Source organism: Ranitomeya imitator, chromosome 4, assembly GCF_032444005.1.
Source record: "Ranitomeya imitator isolate aRanImi1 chromosome 4, aRanImi1.pri, whole genome shotgun sequence".
In the NCBI taxonomy this organism is placed as follows: Eukaryota; Metazoa; Chordata; class Amphibia; order Anura; family Dendrobatidae; genus Ranitomeya; species Ranitomeya imitator.
The window spans coordinates 212,664,583-212,685,678 of record NC_091285.1 but is presented as its reverse complement, the minus strand read 5'-3'; the positions used below and the strand labels follow the sequence as shown (position 1 = coordinate 212,685,678).

Genomic DNA, 21,096 nt, shown 5'->3' with positions numbered 1-21,096 from the left:
AGGCGTTGTTGGTCAGCAGAGAAACTTGTCCAAGTACATTTGTGTGGCAGAACAATCTTCAGAGAACCATTAATAACCTCATTGATAGCAGGTCAGTAAGTGTGTTTTTCTGTGTTTGGTTCTCACAATTGAGAAAACAAGAGATATTTTGGAAATGTTTCTATTTTTTCAACATTTGCATATCACCAACATACCTACCCATCCTGTGACTTTAACCCCTTCATGACCCAGCCTATTTTGACCTTAAAGACCTTGCCGTTTTTTGCAATTCTAACCAGTGTCCCTTTATGAGGTAATATCCTAGCGGTTCTGAGATTGTTTTTTCGTGACATATTGGGCTTCATGTTAGTGGTAAATTTAGGTCAATAAATTCTGCGCTTATTTGTGATAAAAACGGAAATTTGGCGACAATTTCGCAATTTTCACATTTTGAATTTTTATTCTGTTAAACCAGAGAGTTATGTGACACAAAATAGTTAATAAATAACATTTCCCACATGTATACTTTACATCAGCACAATTTTGGAAACAAATTTTTTTTTTTGCTAGGAAGTTATAAGGGTTAAAATTTGACCAGCGATTTCTCATTTTTACAACGAAATTTACAAAACCATTTTTTTTAGGGACCACCTCACATTTGAAGTCAGTTTGAGGGGTCTATATGGCTGAAAATACCCAAAAGTGACACCATTCTAAAAACTGCACCGCTCAAGGTACTCAAAACCACATTCAAGAAGTTAATTAACCCTTCAGGTGCTTCACAGCAGCAGAAGCAACATGGAAGGAAAAAATGAACATTTAACTTTTTAGTCACAAAAATTATATTTTAGCAACAATTTTTTTTATTTTCCCAATGGTAAAAGGAGAAACTGAACCACGAAAGTTGTTGTCCAATTTGTCCTGAGTACGCTGATACCTCATATGTGGGGGTAAACCACTGTTTAGGCGCACGGCAGGGCCTGGAAGGGAAGGAGCGCCATTTGACTTTTTGAATGAAAAATTGGCTCCACTCTTTAGCGGACACCATGTCACGTTTGGAGAGCCCCCGTGTGCCTAAACATTGGAGCTCCCCCACAAGTGACCCCATTTTGGAAACTAGACCCCCAAGGAACTTATCTAGATGCCTAGTGAGCACTTTAAACCCTCAGGTGCTTCACAAATTGATCTGTAAAAATGAAAAAGTACTTTTTTTCACAAAAAAATTCTTTTCGCCTCAATTTTTTCATTTTCACATGGGCAATAGGATAAAATGGATCCTAAAATTTGTTGGGCAACTTCTTCCGAGTACGCCGATACCTCATATGTGGGGGTAAACCACTGTTTGGGCACACGTCAGGGCTCGGAAGGGAAGGCGCGCCATTTGACTTTTTGAATGGAAAATTAGCTCCAATTGTTAGCGGACACCATGTCGCGTTTGGAGAGCCCCTGTGTGCCTAAACATTGGAGCTCCCCCACAAGGGACCCCATTTTGGAAACTAGACCCCCGAAGGAACTTATCTAGATGCATATTGAGCACTTTAAACCCCCAGGTGCTTCACAGAAGTTTATAACGCAGAGCCATGAAAATAAAAAATAATTTTTCTTTCCTCAAAAATGATTTTTTAGCCTGGAATTTCCTATTTTGCCAAGGGTAATAGGAGAAATTGGACCCCAAATGTTGTTGTCCAGTTTGTCCTGAGTACGCCGATACCCCATATGTGGGGGTAAACCACTGTTTGGGCGCACGGCAGGGCTCGGAAGGGAAGGCACGCCATTTGGCTTTTTAAATGGAAAATTAGCTCCAATCATTAGCGGACACCATGTCACGTTTGGAGAGCCCCTGTATGCCTAAACATTGGAGATCCCCCAGAAATGACACCATTTTGGAAACTAGACCCCCAAAGGAACTAATCTAGATGTGTGGTGAGGACTTTGAACCCCAAGTGCTTCACAGAAGTTTATAATGCAGAGCCATGAAAATAAAAAAAAAAAAATATTTTCTCAAAAATGATCTTTTCGCCTGCAAATTTTTATTTTCCCAAGGGTAACAGGAGAAATTTGACCCCAAAAGTTGTTGTCCATTTTCTCCTGAGTACGCTGATACCCCATATGTGGGGGTAAACCACTGTTTGGGCACATGGCGGGGCTCGGAAGTGAAGTAGTGACCCCCCACAAGTGACCCCATTTTGGAAACTAGACCCCCAAAGGAACTTATCTAGATGTGTGGTGAGCACTTTGAACCCCCAAGTGCTTCACAGAAGTTTATAACGCAGAGCCATGAAAATAATAAATACATTTTCTTTCCTCAAAAATAATTATTTAGCCCAGAATTTTTTTATTTTCCCAAGGGTTACAGGAGAAATTGGACCCCAAAAGTTGTTGTCCAGTTTCTCCTGAGTACGCTGATACCCCATGTGTGGGGGTAAACCACTGTTTGGGCACACGTCGGGGCTCAGAAGGGACGTTTTGAAATGCAGACTTTGATGGAATGGTCTGCGGGCGTCACGTTGCGTTTGCAGAGCCCCTGGTGTGCCTAAACAGTAGAAACCCCCCACAAGTGACCCCATTTTAGAAACTAGACCCCCCCAAGGAACTTATCTAGATATGTGGTGAGCACTTTGAACCCCCAAGTGCTTCACAGACGTTTACAACGCAGAGCCGTGAAAATAAAAAATCTTTTTTTTTTTCCTCAAAAATGATGTTTTAGCAAGCATTTTTTTATTTTCACAAGGGTAACAGGAGAAATTGGACCCCAGTAATTGTTGCGCAGTTTGTCCTGAGTACACTGATACCCCATATGAGGGGGTAAACCACTGTTTGGGCACACGTCAGGGCTCGGAAGTGAGGGAGCACCATTTGACTTTTTGAATACAAGATTGGCTGAAATCAATGGTGGCGCCATGTTGCGTTTGGAGACCCCTGATGTGCCTAAACAGTGGAAACCCCTCAATTCTACCTCCAACACTAACCCCAACACACCCCTAACCCTAATCCCAACTGTAGCCATAACCCTAATCAGAACCCTAATTCCAACCCTAAGGCTATGTGCCCACGTTGCGGATTCGTGTGAGATTTTTCAGCATCATTTTTGAAAAATCCGCGGGTAAAAGGCACTGCGTTTTACCTGCGGATTTCCAGCGTTTTTTGTGCGGATTTCCCCTGTGGATTCCTATTGAGGAACAGGTGTAAAACGCTGCGGAATCCGCACAAAGAATTGACATGCTGCGGAAAATACAACGCAGCGTTTCCGCGCGGTATTTTCCGCACCATGGGCACAGCGGATTTAGTTTTCCATAGGTTTACTTGGTACTGTAAACCTGATGGAACACTGCTGCGAATCCGCAGCAGACAATCCGCTGCGGATCCGCAGCCAAATCCGCACCGTGTGCACATAGCCTAATTCTAAAGGTATGTGCACACGCTGTGGAAAACGCTGCGGATCCGCAGCAGTTTCCCATGAGTTTACAGTTCAATGTCAACCTATGGGAAACAAAAATCGCTGTACACATGCTGCAGAAAAACTGCACCGAAACGCAGGGGTTTACATTCTGCAGCATGTCACTTCTTTCTGCGGATTCCGCAGCGGTTTTACAACTGCTCCAATAGAAAATCGCAGTTGTAAAACCGCAGTGAAATGCGCACAACCACCATAAATCCGCAGCGGTTTAGCACTGTGGATTTATCAAATCCGCAGCGGAAAAAGCCGCAGAGGAACAGAATACGTGTGCACATACCGAAACCCTAACCCTAGCCCTAACCCTAAGATCTGTCACACAGACAGCTCTCCAGCGACCAACGATGCCGAAGTCCCCTGGTAACCAGGGTAAACATCGGGTTACTAAGCGCAGGGCTTAGTTACATTGATGATGTAACTGTCAAATTGTGACAGCTGCATTTACAGCAAGCAGTCTTGGAGGGTGCGTTGTTCTATCCACCCATGTCAATGGGTTGCTATGACAACGTGGGGTGGGCTAAAGATGGGATCTAGTAGAGATTCTCATGCCAGTAATCTTTATAAAGCTAAAATTTAATAGATGCGCCATTTTTGGGCAACTGTGGGCTGCTATTTTTAGGCTGGGGGTGTGCAATAACCATGGCCCCTTACCAGCCTGAGAATACCAACCCCAGCTGCCTTCTTTAGCTTGGCTGGTTGTCAAAAATGCAGGGAACCCCACGCCTTTTTTTTTTTTTTTTTTTTATTACTGCATATCTTTTTTAATTTAATTAAAAAATATGACATGGGGAACCAACCTTGCTGAAGCGGACAGCTGAGGTTTGAAGCCTGCAGCTGTCAGTTTTGCCTGGCTGGTTATCAAAAATACAGGGGAACCCACACCGTTGTTTTTTTTTTTATTATTTATTTGCAGTGCAGACGCTGGCTGATGAATACTCCCATCAGCCACCACCTGCTCTCACTGTTATTAGTGGCAGCAGGCATCGGCTGATTGGAGAAGTAGTCCCATCAGCCGACACCAGTGACCAGATGTAAACTTTATACCTCCAATCATGTGACAGCATGGGAGTTGCGGCTGTCTGACCGGTGGTGATAATATTACCGCCGATCAGAAGCACTGTTTGCGGTACTGTCATTACAAACACCCGGTGTCCAGGGGTCGAACCCAAATAGTAACATGGATTTCCTGGTGAAGTCTGTGTTCGATCACCGTGCCCGAACAGTAGGTGTTCGGTACGGATGCCGAACTTTATTGTTCGGGTTCGACCATCTCTAATTCTTATAAATGTGCCCCATTGTGTACTGTGGAATGGCTGTGTAGGACCACGCAGAGCTGCTCCAGGTCGTAGTCTGATGATACCAGAACTCCTCCTTGGCAAGGAAGGAAGCAAAAAAGAATAAAAATGTTATTGTAGAGACTCACAGCTGATTCTTTTTGTAATATAAAGCATTTCACTGCCTGTTTTTAAAAAATGTTTTATCTCAAAGAAAGAGTTATTTGTGACCCTATGCTGTCCTGTCTGTGTAATTTCTTACCCCTCCCCTACCAAGCAGCTGTGGTATGATCAGACCATGTCCCTGTACAGTCAGACAAAACCATTACACAGTACACAGCAGGGGCACATGTATAAGATTATCTCAGCACAGGAAAAAAATGTAAACACATTCAATTGTGGAAATTATTATTATTCCAACATCTATTGATTAAAATTAACTTTGTTAGTGGGACAACCCCTTTAAGAATGTTGGAGCAGCTACATTCTCGAAATACAAAACCTTAAAATACAGCTAGATTGGGAAGGAGACAAATTGATATATATTTAGGTATGGTTTACTGAAGCCAATTTACTGCAATAAACTATCATATGTGATAATTAATATTTACATGATTCAATTAGCTGAAATATTAATTATAATGATTTCTTGAAATAGGACCATAACGGCATTTACCAGCTCAGTCTTCAGATCTTCTATTACACGTGACCTTATCTGTATCTCCTGGTTTAAACTTTTCACTGTCTCCTCGGCCGCAGCAAGGTGACCCTTTTCTTCATCACGTGACGCCTTTAACTCTGTATTAAAACATTAAAAAAAAGTAAGAAAAAATGGGAACTTACGCAATAGTAACATTAAAGCAATTACGACATTGGATCTACATATACGTCATACGTAGCGTTCCTAAGCGGGCTCGCACGAGCATTTGCAGATGATGGCTGATTTAATAAGGCATCATGTGACTTTAACAATTTGTTAATCTGTTAAATACCGCTGTCAATCTAGGACAGTGGCATTTAATGTGCACCGGCAGTGAATGTGTCATTCCACATTTCCATCGTCGCGTCTGTGACATGATCGCGAGGCGTCAATGGGTTGTTATGACCGCCGGGCGTCTGCTCATGATCCCCGTGCCGGTCATTACAATACTTCTGTGAAAGCCAGCCTGTAAGCTGGCGTTCATAGGCGATAGTCATTTTAGCAATACATTACAGTGCTAATGCACTGCTATGTATAGCACAAGCGATCAGACGGGGACTATTAAATGGAGTAAAAAGTAATGAAAACGGTTTTAAAGATATGAAAAGAAAAAAAAGCACAAAAGTTTGCCTCATTAAAAATAAAAAAATACACAAATTTAGTATTGATGTGTTCATAAAGGTCAGATCTATCAAAATATAAAGTAAATCAATCCAATCAGTATTTGGTGCAACAAGAAAAAAAAAATCAAAATTACAAGAATTACATTTTTTGGGACGCCACAATGTTGAAATAAAATGCAATGAGAGGCAATCAAAACTTAGAATCTACTCCAAAATAGAAACAGAATAGACGTCATCTCGGCGTGCAAAAAAATAAGCCCTCACAGAGCTTCATGTCGAAAACTGAAAATATTATGGGTCTTGGAAAATGGCGACAAATGTGTGACAAGAAAATTTCAAATTTGTTTCACTACTTAAAAAAAAAACACTACACATATTTGGTAAGGTCAATTTTGCTATATAGTGAACAAGGTAAATAATAAAACCACTTTTCAGTACACTATGTGGTAGAATGAATGGTGTCCTTCAAACTTACAACTAGTCCCGCAAAAAACAAGCCTTTATACGGCAATCTGAACGAAAAATATAAAAGTTATGTCTCTTGGAAAAAGGGGAGGGAAAACAAAAAATCGCCATGTCATGAAAGTGTTAGCACAAAGTGCTTCTCACAAAATTAGAATATCAAAAAGCTAATTTATTTCAGTTAACTCCTATTATAAAGAGTCATTACAAACAGTGATCTATTGCAAGTGTTTATTTCTGTTAATGTTGATGATTATGGCTTACAGCCAATGAAAACCCAAAAGTCATCTCAGTAAACTAGAATAATTAACAAAAAACACCTGCAAAGGCTTCCTTAAGCATTTAAAAAGGTTGCTTAGTCTGTTTCAGTAGGCTCCACAATCATGGGGAAGACTGTTGACATGATGTCCAGAAGGCAGTCATTAACACACTCCACAAGGAAAGAAAATGTTGCATTTCATTTGGAAATCAAGGTCCCAGAATCTGGAGGAAGAGTGGAGAGGCCACAATCCAAGCTGCTTGAGGTCTAGTGTGAAGTTTCCACAATCAGTGATGGGTTGGGGAGCCATGTCATCTGCGGGTGTAGGTCCACTGTGTTTTATCAAGACCAAAGTCAGCGCAGCCGTCTACCAGGAAACTTTAACCCCTTCATGACCTTGGGATTTTTCGTTTTTCCGTGTTCGTTTTTCACTCCCCTCCTTCCCAGAGCCATAACTTTTTAATTTTTCCGTCAATTTGGCCATGTGAGGGCTTATTTTTTGCGGGACGAGTTGTACTTTTGAACGACATCATTGGTTTTAGCATGTCGTGTACTAGAAAACGGGAAACAAATTCCAAGTGCAGTGAAATTGCAAAAAAAAGTGCAATCCCACACTTGTTTTTTGTTTGGCTTTTTTGCTAGGTTCACTAAATGCTAAAACTGACCTGCCATTATGATTCTCCAGGTCAGTACGAGTTCATAGACACCTAACATGACTAGGTTATTTTTTATCTAAGTGGTGAAAAAAAATTTAAAACTTTGCTATAAAAAAAAAAAAATAAAAAATATTGCGCCATATTCCGATACTTGTAGCGTCTCCATTTTTCGTGGTCTGGGGTCGGTTGAGGGCTTATTTTTTGCGTGCCGAGATGACGATTTTAATGATAGCATTTTGGTGCAGATACGTTCTTTTGATCGCCCGTTATTGCATTTTAATGCAATGTCGCAGCGACCTAAAAAACGTAATTCTGGCGTTTCGATTTTTTTTCTCGCTACGCCGTTTAGCGATCAGGTTAATACTTTTTTTTAATTGATAGATCGGGTGATTCTGAGCGCGGCGATACCAAATATGTGTAGATTTGATTTTATTTTTATTGATTTATTTTGATTGGGGCGAAAGGGGGGTGATTTAAACTTTTATATTTTTTTTATTTTTTTCACATTTTTTTTACTTTTTTTTTTTTTTTTACTTTTGCCATGCTTCAATAGCCTCCATGGGAGGCTAGAAGCAGGCACAGCACGATCGGCTCTGCTACATAGCAGCGATCTGCTGATCGCTGCTATGTAGCAGAAATGCAGGTGTGCTGTGAGCGCCGACCACAGGGTGGCGCTCACAGCCACCGGTGATCAGTTAACATAGAGGTCTCTAGGACCTCTATAGTTACCATCCTGACGCATCGCCGACCCCCGATCATGTGATGGGGGGGGGGTCGGCGATGATGTCATTTCCGGCCTCCCGGCCGGAAGCGGTTGTTAAATGCCGCTGTCTGCGTTTGACAGCGGCATTTAACTAGTTAATAGGTGCGGGCAGATCGCGATTCTGCCCGCGCCTATTACGGGCACATGTCAGCTGTTCAAAACAGCTGACATGTCCCGGCTTTGATGCGGGCTCACCGCGGAGCCCTGCATCAAAGCAGGGGATCTGACCTCGGACGTACTATCCCGTCCGAGGTCAGAAAGGGGTTAAGGCTATGTGCACATGTTAATTACATATGTCACAGTGCACCCGTAATTTAAAAATCAAACATCTCAGTCTGAAAAGAGACTATATATATATATATATATATATATATATATATATATATATATATATATATATATATATATATATATATATTTTATAAAGAACCACCAGGGTGGTGAACCCCACTGTGAGGAAGAAGCTGTAAGACCAAAACAATACCACACGGATCAAAGTGCAGAAAAATTATTCAGAGGCATGGGATAAATAATATATGGCTTTATTAATGGGATGCCTATAATTAACAGGAATCAATATATTATTAAAAAAGTTTTTAAAAACATGAATGAAATGCGCGCAGTAACAGGATATATTAAGCTGTGTGTATTTTTTACAGTAATACCACCACCACAGGATTCTTTCAAAATATAGGCTGTACCAAAATACGTGAAAAGAAAAAATATAAAAATTATAAAACACAATTTATACCAATAAAACATCAAAGAACAATAACCATATATAATTTTTGCCTATATGGCAAATAAAGTGACCAAGTGCAAAAAAATATAATCATCTCCTAGTGCAAAAATTGAATCATGGTACTGTCTCACACATATAGTGCTTATTGCACAAATATAATCCAACCTAATAAAAAGTGTTGCAAACCTTATAGGGGCCCGCAAATAAATAACCCTATATGTATCAAAACAATATGTGAAAAAAACAGGAACTAGAAGAAGCTGCCGTGGAATATAATAAGGTGCAAGTTTCTACCGAGAAACTAAAGTGCACACGTGCAATGACCCACAATTAAAAGCAGCGTGGTGTTTCCATAGCAAGTGTGATAAAAACCGTGCAGCAATACAGCCTAAAAAAATAGATTTATATATACCTGAGGGGGTTAAATCCTGTGAATGCGCTCACCCGACGCGCGTTTCGGAACGTATGTCTTCCTTCGTCAGGGTTCGCATCTCGGCTAAAGGAAAATGGCCGCCGCGATCTCCATCTGCGCACGCGCGGCATCCCGCGGCCATTTTCCTGAAGCCCCGGGCAGCAGAGGACTCCATATGCGCACGCGCGGCCTCAGGAAGATGGCCGCACCCACAGATCACCAGAGAAATAGCGCAGATCGCGCGTTTTTTCTTCTCCTGCCCAGTGGATTCAGAAGATGGGCATGCGCAAACCACTACGCCATCAACGGAAATATATGCAAGATCTGGGGGAATAAACAGCGATGTCGCCACGCCCATCTGACCTGACCAGCCTGATTGACAGGCGAAAATGGCGACTTTGGTAAGTTATTTCGGCAGCATAGGTGGGGAATCAGGGTACACAAAATACACTATAGTAACGCACAGCTCAGGCCCTATTTAACTGTATTCTTATCTCGTACTGAAAAAACGGGGTGACAGGTTCCCTTTAAAACACTGTGCGGAACTGCAGCGCTTCTGCGCGGAAAAATCCACTGCGGATCCGCATCGTGTGCACACAGCCTAAAGCACTTCATGCTTCCCTGTGCCAACAAGCTTTTTGGAGATGGAAATTTCATTCTCCAGCAGGACTTGGCACCTGTCCATGCTGCCAAAAGTACCAATACCTGGTTTAAAAACAACAGCATCACTGTGCTTGATTGGCCAGAAAACTCCTCTGACCTTAACTCCATAGAGAATCTATGGGATATTGTCAAAAGGAAGATGAGAGACACCAGACCCAACAATGCAGACGAGCTGAAGGCTGTTATCAAAGCAACCTGGGCTTCCATAACACCTCAGTAGTGCCACAGGCTGATCGCCTCCATTCCACACCACATTGATGCAGTAATTGATGCAAAAGGAGCCCCGACCAAGTATTGAGTGCATTTACTAAACATACATTTCAGTAGGCCAACATTTCAGATTTTAAAGCTATTTTTCAAGCTGGTGTTATAAAGTATTCTAATTTACTGAGATAATGACTTTTAGGTTTTCATTGGCTGTAAGCCATAATCATCAACATTACCAGAAATAAACGCTTGAAATAGATGACTCTGTTTGTAATGACTATAGAATATATGAGATTCACTTTCTGTATTGAAGAACTGAAATAAATAAACTGTTTGATGATATTCTAATTTAGTGAGAAGCACTTGTATATCTAAAGAGGTAACTGCAGCATTATAGCACATCTCAAGTGCTGTAAAAATAATGATTCTATATTCTGGCTATAACTTGTAACATCTAACATGCTAAAATCTAAAACTCTAGGGGAGGGAGAAGTTAGATGATCTGAAGTAGTATCTTGCAATCTGAATATAAAGTCAATAGGATGATAAACTTCACCATGCGCTATATTCACACACACAACACTTACCAACCAGTTCAGTGGCCAGCTGGGCTGCTTTCTGCTCAAACAAGTCCTTCATTTGCTTAATATTAAAGATCTCAGTCCTGGCTTCTTCCATCTGCTGCTCCAGGGACTGAAGTTCTGTAAGACATATATACTTTTTGGCTACCGTAGTTTTTGATTCAGATGAAATCGGTCACTGGTTTTTCTGGCATAGCCCATAAAGCCATATTATGTAATGTACCGGTACTCTAATTCTTACAACTAAAGAACCTTCCAAAGAGAGAAATGAATAGGTTGTCAGCTCTAGGGAACCCATTTTTCTTATCACAAGGCTTCCTGTCTTTGGGACCCCAAGTGAACAGCTTTAACAGTGGTGGTAAGGGGCAGCTCAATTTCTTTCTAGCATCACCACAGGGAATTTGACACCATTATACAGTGCACTTTAAATCAATATGTCTGGGGGAATGGGCCATACACTTTATAAGTGTCCTCTGGCGGTCCAGCACAAAAGACCTGCTCTATTAATTTCTCAAATATGTGAAAGAGGTTCCTAAACCAAACAAAGTGAGGTTTTTCAGCTTTATTTTTACACAGTTAATCTAATAAAGCACTGATACATCATTAGGAAATGCCAATTTGATGATAGGAAAGCCGTACACGTGTTGCACCGTTTCCCTTTCTAAGTGTTCCCTACAGAGCGGGGCGTCATGCTCGACCTCCCACTTTGAGCAGGTGATACTAGACAAGCACTAAGATTATGGCTTGGAGTTATTAGTCAGAATATTAGCAGCATATTGCTTTTATGTGACTGTAAGGGTATGAAAAAACGCATGCAGAATTCCAGCGGAAAACCTCAGGTTTATCTCAGGAAAATTCTGCATGGATTCCGGACGTGTGCACATACCCTTAGGCTTGTAGAAGCGAAGTTTTATTATCTGATGATAGTATGGAGTGTAGCACACGGTGATTTAGAATCTAACAGTCTTTATTTCAAATCCATTAAAAATAAGGAAGGTACAAAAGCATTTGGCACATTTCAAGTTGATCCGACTCTTATACGGATCCACTCGAAACGAGTCAAAAAACTCTTTTGTACCTTCCGATTTTTAATAGAAATTATTAGGTTTTAAATCCCCCTGTGCTGGACTTCAAACTATCATTGGACATCTGGAGCTTCACCATCTTTGTCCATGCACCTAAAGACTGGATACACATATATATACATATATATATATATATATATATATATATATATATATATATATATATATATATATATATATATATATATATACACATACACACACACACACACACAGTGGGGGTAAGCGGTGTCTAACAATACTATGTATTATGTCTGATCTATATTAATAGCGTTATATCGAACTCATTCACTCTCAGGATCAGCGAGTGTCCCATGGGTCAGACCAAGGCATCTCAAAATGATGGAATATCATATCAATATGCCATCACTTTATACAACGAAAAAAGTATTTTCATCACTGTATAAATAAAAAGGCTAAAAATAAAAAAAACACAACTGCTGGTGTGTGAAAGGAAATCTGTCAGGTGATTTATCCTGTCTTAACGCAGGGCAACAATAATCAGGGACACATTTTATCATAGTGGACATCGAATAGCATTTTAAGGGGCTGCACACTAAAATTTAGATATCAATCTCTGACATTAGACATACTGTTACATACAAAGTCGGCTACCTATGTATGCATGCTGCAGGCCCAGAAGCAGAGCGACTTTTTTGTGTTGGATCAAACTCATAAATGAAAGTCTATGGGTCTGTGAAAAAAAAAAATATGGACAAACACAGATGCCATCCCTACGTTATTGTTTTTTTCGTGGACTGCTTGATTGGAGAAGCTTGTGAAACATCAGGGTTTTTTTTGTCATATGACAAAAACAGAGGAAACTCTGATGACATTTACATTACATTTTTTGTAAGAGAAAAATCACTTACTTGTGAAGGAGCCCTTAGGCTAACAGAGTGCTGTCCAGACTGGATACATTAGCATCCACTTATCAAATATGAGCAGGACTAGCTAGGTACCAGTGTGGTAACACAAATGTTCTCACTCATTTACAGCAATCTGTACACACGTGCACAAAACATGAGCATTCTAACAATGCCACAAACCATCTATTAAGGAGGAAGCTCTGCAACACTCTGGGAATATGATAGTCACCTGTAGATGATACTGTGGTCACTCCATCAGGTATTGAGTTCTGAGGGAAGAAAAAAATAATAAAGAGGAGAACATATGTTACGACAGTGAGAAAAAGCTTTACGGAAAAGATATTGGGACGCCATATAAAGAGAAGTGCAATGAAATCTGCAGATATAACATAAGTGTGAAACAATGGATAAGCCATGAATGTGCATATCAGCGTAAGCGGCAATCGGAGTGCCATGGACAACCTACTGGAAAGATTACATTCCCTCATACCATTGTTATATGTGAGCGTGTGTGTATGGTTAGCAAAGTAGCAGAAATTAGATATAGCTAAGCAAAATCCAGCTCTAAATTTCTAAACATGCTGTAACAATGTTTTAATTTCCGTTCTAAAAAGACACGATCCTACATCAAAAATCTTAAAGGAATTACTTGCTTCAGTTGCTCTTGAACATTTTCCAACTCCTTTTTCAGTTCTTCTGCATACCATTTCTCTTCCTAAATCACAAAAAGGCAATATAAAGAAGAATATTCATATTCTACAGGGTGAATGTAAAGGCCTCTTCATATAGGAAACAGTGGGCCTCAAAGATTCCTGGTTACGGCTATGGTGGTCCCATGGAGTGGTTGTGACCACATGATTGTAGTTGAGGGAATAAAAATGGTGAAGGTGTAAAAAAAATATGAAACAACAATCGCCTAAATAACTTTTCCACATGTAATTCTGTGTGTAACAGATGTTTTAAAGAGATTAGACTTTGATGAGGATTTCTGACTGGAACGCCTCATTCCTACTGATGATTTTTTACACATCTGTGTTCAACATGGCGGCGTTCAAGACTTAGGCTGGGTTCACATTGCGTTAATGGCAATGCGCTGACGGCATCCGTGTTACATAGCGGCACTAACGCTATGTAACGGATGCGTTATCGCACCCATTAACTGCCATTATGTAGCGCATCGCTAACGCATGTCATAATCAACATGCGTTAGCGATGTGCCGTCATTCTGTGACGGACCCTCGGACGCAGTCTGCAGCATTTTCGGGTCCGTCACCGCTAGCACAGATAGAGCATCTGCGCTAGCGCGATTGCATAAACGCAATCTTTTTCGGCACTTGCGCTAACGCAGTCCGTTTAACGTATGCGCTGAACGGACTGCACTAACGCAATGTGAACCCAGCCTATGTCCGGCTGTGTATGACATTATGTCTCCCTCTACAATTTGTGTTTTATTAGCCACTTTGCTATTTTGTTAATTAAAAATAAAATACTAAGCTTGGCCCATGGAAGCCTCGGTGCTGAAGAGGTCAGTGATTTATAGGTGAGTAATGCTTAGTTTTTATGGTTCTTTATAGCATTTCCAGATTAGCAATTATATAAACTCTCCTCAAACTACGCCAAGAAAAAAAAAGTTGTGGAGTTACAGAAATCTCAGGATGAAAATATGATATGCAAATAATTAAAACATGGAAACAAATTTTCAAAACATCAAGATTCATTCAAGATTGAGTATGAGCACAGAAATACATGCACTTACATGCCTCAGCATGCCATCAGTAAGATCATTAATGGTTGTCCGAGGAATGTTCTGCCACCTTGAATAAACTTGGGCTCACAAATCATCTTGATCCACTGCTGGCAGCTCTCTTTGAAATTGCCTACCAATGATGTCCCAGATGGGAGACAAGTCTGGAGATGCTGCAGGCTATGGCAGCACATTTAGGCCACTCACAGATATATGAGCAACATGCGGACTAGTGTTGTTGTGTTGAGCAACGGCTTCTGGGACTCTCTGAAGAAATGTCCGTACCACTGGTTCAATGATTGATTCATTCTTCACTCCAAGTGAAATTTCACATCATGCACCAAGCCTAAGGCATCAAACAGTGTCTACACATACCATCAGAAGGTGTTACCATGATATTGAGCTTCAAGACAGACGTCCAACTACATGTTTTCCATTGACCTCAGACTATCAAGGTGCAGAACAAGACCGCAATCAAGGCTGGAATGAAGGTCTATTCTCTTCGGTGAGGAGTCCCGCTTTTGTCTTGTAAACAACGATACTCAGAGATTGGTATGGAGACCATGTAGGCAATGTCATGATGGCCTTCATGACATTTGAGATTTCATCTGTCAGCAATTGTAAAGGGAGCAGCCAGAAGCTGATATTAATTTGCATGCATAAGTGCATTCAGTGTTTCAGAAAATTCCTCAGGCCACCATTTTTAACATCAATACCATGCCAAGGGGTTAACGTGTCTATTTCTGCATGTGATACTCATATTCAACACTGAATACATTGAAATGTTTTGAAAATTGAGTTTCCATTTTTTTCATCTTTTGCATTTCATTAACAGGTCTATTGATTCTGTGAATGCCATGATTCCACAGCCTTAATTTCTTGTTATTGCAATTTCAAAGTTGAGGAGTGTATACTATAAAGCAGTGGAGTAGCATCTAACAGAAAAAAAATTAGCAGCTATTCACTATTAAAGAAGCATCCCAGGTTCTGTTTTTCCATTCCCTATGCCCCACCTGTTTGTCTATTACACTTTGCAATTCTTATACTGCACATGGTGAACTTACTTCCACATGAAGCTAAGCCTTCCATTTCCTTGCCTTCAGACTCCATCTTAGTTCCCAGCTTTAACCCAGGCATTATATTACTCTACGCTTTGTTATCAATCCCATGATGCAGCAGTACAGCATGACATGGGCAGCTGAAGCAAGTGCCATCTCTCTATGCAATGGTAACACTGTGAATTCCCTCTATATTCTCCTAAATGAGCTAATACAGTGTAAGCACAATCAGGGAGGCTGAACGGTCATCTATTACATTCTATCTGTGTGACAGGTGCTGTGTAGTCATCATTAGGAACTGTGATGGGAGTTTCTGTCCAGTCTTGTGGAGAACTTCAGTGGTAATTTCATTGCACAGAAACCCTTCGAGCCTCCTAAGGGTATGTTCACACGTTCAGGATTTCCATCCTTTTTTTTTCAGGACAGTTTTTTTAAAAAACTGCAGCTCTTGGCAGAAAACGCAGGTCCTTTTTTTGTCCTTTTTTGATGCGTTTTTGATGCGTTTTTTGATGCGTTTTTTTATCCTTTTTTTACTGTGTGTTTCCTAGGAAGCTTTTTAGGGCTAAAATGGCTGAAAATACCTAACCCTACCCCTAACCCTACCCCTAACCCTACCCCTAACCCTACCCCTACCCCTAACCCTACCCCTAACCCTACCCCTAACCCTAACCCTACCCCTATTCTAACCTTAGTGAAAAAAAAAAAAAAAAAATTCTTAATTTTTTTTATTGTCCCTACCAATGGGGGTGACAAAGTGGGGGGGTGTCATTTACTATTTTTTTATTTTGATCACTGAGATATAACCTATCTCAGTGATCAAAATGCACTTTGGAGCGAATCTGCCGGCCGGCAGATTCGGCGGGCGCACTGCGCATGCGCCCGCCATTTTGCAAGATGGCGGCGCCCAGGGAGAAGACGGCCGGACGGACACCGGGACGCCGGGTAAGTATAAGGGGGGAGGATTAGGGCACGGGGGGGGGCATCGGAGCACTGGGGGGGGGGCATCGGAGCACGGGGGGGGGGGGGCATCGGAGCACGGGGGGGCGGGATCGGAGCACGGGGGGGCAGCCACACTCCGCCCACGCACTTCCGCCCGCTCCCCCGCATTTCCTGCTGCAGCGGTTCTGCACATCAAATCGCAGTAAAACCCGCAGATATATTTTTGATCTGCGGGTTTTACTGCGATTTTGACCTCACAATGGAGGTCTATGGGTGCAGAACCGCTGCGGTTCAGGAAGAAGAATTGACATGCTCCTTCTTTTTTCCGGGAGCTATTCAGCGCGTCTTTTTTTTTACAATTTCCGGACCATGTGCACAGTGTGTCCTGTTTTCCATAGGGTACAGTGTACTGTACCCTGCATAGAAAACAGCTGCGGAACCGCAGCGGCAAAACCGCCGCGGTTCCGTGGTAAAAAACGCACTGTGTGAACATGGCCTAAGAGAGCTAAGACATTTAGTGCCCAGGTCTCCATGACCCAACCAAAGAGAAAAGATCCATGAATTTTCAGATAGAAAAGCAGCTCATTAGGAACGGTGATGGGAGTTTTGTCCAATCCAGTTGCGAACTTCAGTGGTAATTTCATCTCACAGAAACCCCTCGAGCCTCCCTTAAAGGGAACCTGTCAGCAGGATTATGCTCAGTAAACTACAGACAGTGTCAAGTTGGCGCTGCTATACTGATTAAAATGATACCTTGGCTGATGAACTCCGTATTGTGGTTGCCGTTTAATCTTTATTTTCAGTCAATGATCTGCTTGAGCTCCAGGGCGGGCCTGTGGGGGGGTCTTCATGTGGTGCTCTGCTTACATATGCATCCATATGGGCTCATAACAGGTCACTTATCCTTCAGCGACTTGCCCCATTTTACATACTGCATAGAATATGGTTTAAAAAAAAAAATAACTCTCTCCTTCTGTACTTGTGTGTGCCTTGTATTGCTCATGTTTATTGTACCTGTCTATGTATGCCCCTTTTTTCACATGTAAAGGGCCATGGAATAAATGGCGCTATAAAAATGAATAATAATAATAATTAGGCAGGCGGTGATTGTACCTGCGTTGTATCATTGTACGATGGATAACATGCATGTATTCATTTGATTTTGTCATATAAATTTTATGGGGGGGGGGGGGGAGAAATGATCTTAAAGGGACTCTGTCACCTGAATTTGGCGGGACTGGTTTTGGGTCATATGGGCGGAGTTTTCAGGTGTTTGATTCGCCCTTTCCTTACCCGCTGGCTGCATGCTGGCTGCAATATTAGATTGAAGTTCATTCTCTGTCCTCCATAGTACACACCTGCGCAAAGCAAGATTGCCTTGTGCAGGCATGTACTATGGAGGACAGAGAATGAACTTCAATCTAATATTGCAGCCAGCATGCAGCCAGCGGGTAAGGAAAGGGTGAATCAAACACCCGAAAACTCCGCCCATATGACCCAAAACCAGTCCCGCCAAATTCAGGTGACAGGTTCCCTTTAATCAAAATGGAGATGCCACTATTTTGCTGGAGGAAAAAAAAATTGGCTCCATCAAAATGGCGCCTGCGCAATAGCATATATCGTATTCTAAATGATGCTACTGCGCAGGCGTGGCCGCCTTCACCATTTTGATTAAGATAATTTTTTCCCAATAAAATTATATGACAAAATCAAATGAATACATGCAAATTATCCATCGTTATCAAGCTACAGCACAGTCGCTGCCACCGATGCTTGCCTAATGAATCTTACTTTTTTTTTTCAAACAATATTCTATGCAGTATGTAAAATAGGGGGTAGGTCATTGAAAGATCAGTGACCTGTCATAAGCTCATAAGGATGAATATGTAAGCAGAACACCACATAAAACCCCCCCCACATACACAGGCCGCCCCGGAGCACGAGAAGCTCATTACCTGAAATCTGCAAATACAGATTAAACAGCAACCACAAGACGGATTTCATCAACCAAGGTATCATTACAATCAGTATAACGGCGCCGACCTGACACTGTCTGTAGGTTACTGTGCACAATCCTGCTGACAGGTTCCCTTTAAGAGAACATAAAGAAATTTAATTCCCAGTTCCATGTGACCCAACTAAAGAAAATATCCATGAATTTTCAAATAGAAAGCAGCAACTAAATAAGGTTATAAAAGAAGATTTCTACTTCTGGAGGACTCATGATAAAAGGAATAAAAAAAATTAATAAACCCAGACTGTTACTTTATTACCCACGGTATCTTCACACACATTTACGTTTTTCCTTTTAAAGGCATAGGCACACTTAGTTTTGCTGCAGATATTTCTGCAACAAAAACTGCATGAAAACTTTATTTTCCCAGTCATTCAAATGCTTGAAAAACACAGCAAATACGCTGAATTGATGTGGCGCAGATTGGAAACTACTTCAAATCTGCAAAGAAAACATAAGCAACGTCCCAAGAAATGCTTCTGGTTTTGAAACAAAACTGCAATGAAAAAAAAAAGCGATAAAACCGCAAATACTTAACATGTGGACAAAATGTGCCGAGTACTAAATACATTCTCTCTTATCGATCTGTTAGGAAAATGTATTCCATTGTGCACGGTCTCACATTTCACCTAATAAGTAACTTATAACAGACATCAAAAAAGAATATTGACCTTAAGTGATGCTTGTAAGTCCTGAACTTCCCGTCGAAGTAGTAATAACTCCTCCCTAAAAAAGAAGGAAAAAGGCATGTTCGAGATTTTACACTGCAAATGCTTCAGGACAGGCATCACACAGTGCAGGCCAATCATGCAATCTCAATATAAGTGGATATCCAGGCTACTTCTACTGATGACCTATCATTCACATATGTTCTCATGTCAGTCCAGACACATCCACCGATCAGCTGTTTTCAGCTTCAGCAGCTGGATGTAAACCAGCAGTAAGAGCTGAGTTGCAGTACCGGAGAACGGCCATGACACACAGTGTGTGGCGCAGGAGCTGCAAGGCTCTGGACAATGTGCAGTGGCCATTTTCCAGTGCTGCAGATTATTCAATAGGAGATAAGCTGCAGCACCCAAAAACGGCCACTACACAATGTACAGAGCCTTGATGCTTCTGCTCCATACACTGTTCACATTCAGCTGATCCACAATTCCGGGAGTTGGAGTCTCATCATCCTACCCCATGGACAGGTTATCAACATTATATATTCAGACAGCTCGTTTAAGTAGTTTGAATCTCAATAGTTTATGAGATTAAAAAAAGGCAGTTCATTTTTATTTCAGGTACAAACTGCCTGACTTCCACCACACAGTTATAAAAAAAAACTCCATGCACAACTGATCAAGGTGCTAAATAAGAGACCTGTGAATGTTGTCCATATTAGCAAAACCAAAAAAGCAGTTTTAATCCTCCTTATATCATGATCACAAGTCCCCAGGTAGTGTCACGATCACAAGTCCCCAGGTAGTGTCATTATCACAAGTCCCCACGTAGTATAATAATCACAAGTCCCCAGGTAGTGTCATTATCACAAGTCCCCACGTAGTATAATAATCACAAGTCCCCAGGTAGTGTCATTATCACAAGTCCCCAAGTAGTATAATAATCACAAGTCCCCAGGTAGTGTCATTATCACAAGTCCCCAGGTAGTGCCATTATCACAAGTCCCCAGGTAGTGCCATTATCACAAGTCCCCAGGTAGTGCCATTATCACAAGTCCCCAGGTAGTGCCATTATCACAAGTCCCCAGGTAGTGCCATTATCACAAGTCCCCAGGTAGTGCCATTATCACAAGTCCCCAGGTAGTGCCATTATCACAAGTCCCCAGGTAGTGCCATTATCATAAGTCCCCAGGTAGTGCCATTACCACAAGTCCCCAGGTAGTGTCACGATCACAAGTCCCCATGTAGTGTCACGATCACAAGTCTCCAGGTAGTGTCATTATCACAAGTCCCCAGGTAGTGTCATTATCACAAGTCCCCAGGTAGTGCCATTATCACAAGTCCCCAGGTAGTGCCATTATCACAAGTCCCCAGGTAGTGCCATTATCACAAGTCCCCAGGTAGTGCCATTATCACAAGTCCCCAGGTAGTGCCATTATCACAAGTCCCCAGGTAGTGCCATTATCACAAGTCCCCAGGTAGTGCCATTATCACAAGTCCCCAGGTAGTGTCACGATCACAAGTCTCCAGGTAGTGTCACGATCACACAAGTCCCCATGTAGTGTCACGATCACAAGTCCCCAGGTAGTGTCACGATCACACAAGTCCCCAGGTAGTGTCACGATCACACAAGTCCCCAGGTAGTGTCACGATCACAAGTCCCCAGGTAGTGTCATTACCACAAGTCCCCAGGTAGTGTCATTACCACAAGTCCCCAGGTAGTGTCACGATCACAAGTCCCCAGGTAGTGTCACGATCACAAGTCCCCAGGTAGTGTCACGATCACACAAGTCCCCAGGTAGTGTCATTACCACAAGTCCCCAGGTAGTGTCACGATCACAAGTCCCCAGGTAGTGTCACGCTCACACAAGTCCCCAGGTAGTGTCATTACCACAAGTCCCCAGGTAGTGTCACGATCACAAGTCCCCAGGTAGTGTCACCATCACA

General features: G+C 41.7%; 1 protein-coding gene across 3 annotated transcripts in view; it reads right to left on the bottom strand.

The window, feature by feature from the left end:
- The window catches only part of EEA1 (early endosome antigen 1), a 216,317-nt gene that overhangs the window by 96,321 nt on the left and 98,900 nt on the right, over positions 1 to 21,096 (bottom strand). For 2 of the 3 annotated variants that reach the window (XM_069764363.1, XM_069764362.1), the window contains 5 exons: positions 19,156 to 19,210; positions 13,379 to 13,444; positions 12,959 to 12,998; positions 10,782 to 10,895; positions 5,384 to 5,505 (listed from right to left, as the gene is read on the bottom strand). In XM_069764363.1, coding sequence (XP_069620464.1) covers positions 5,384 to 5,505; positions 10,782 to 10,895; positions 12,959 to 12,998; positions 13,379 to 13,444; positions 19,156 to 19,210 — 397 coding nt within the window. The remainder of the gene's footprint in view (positions 1 to 5,383; positions 5,506 to 10,781; positions 10,896 to 12,958; positions 12,999 to 13,378; positions 13,445 to 19,155; positions 19,211 to 21,096) is intronic. The other variant, XM_069764364.1, reaches the window with a different exon arrangement.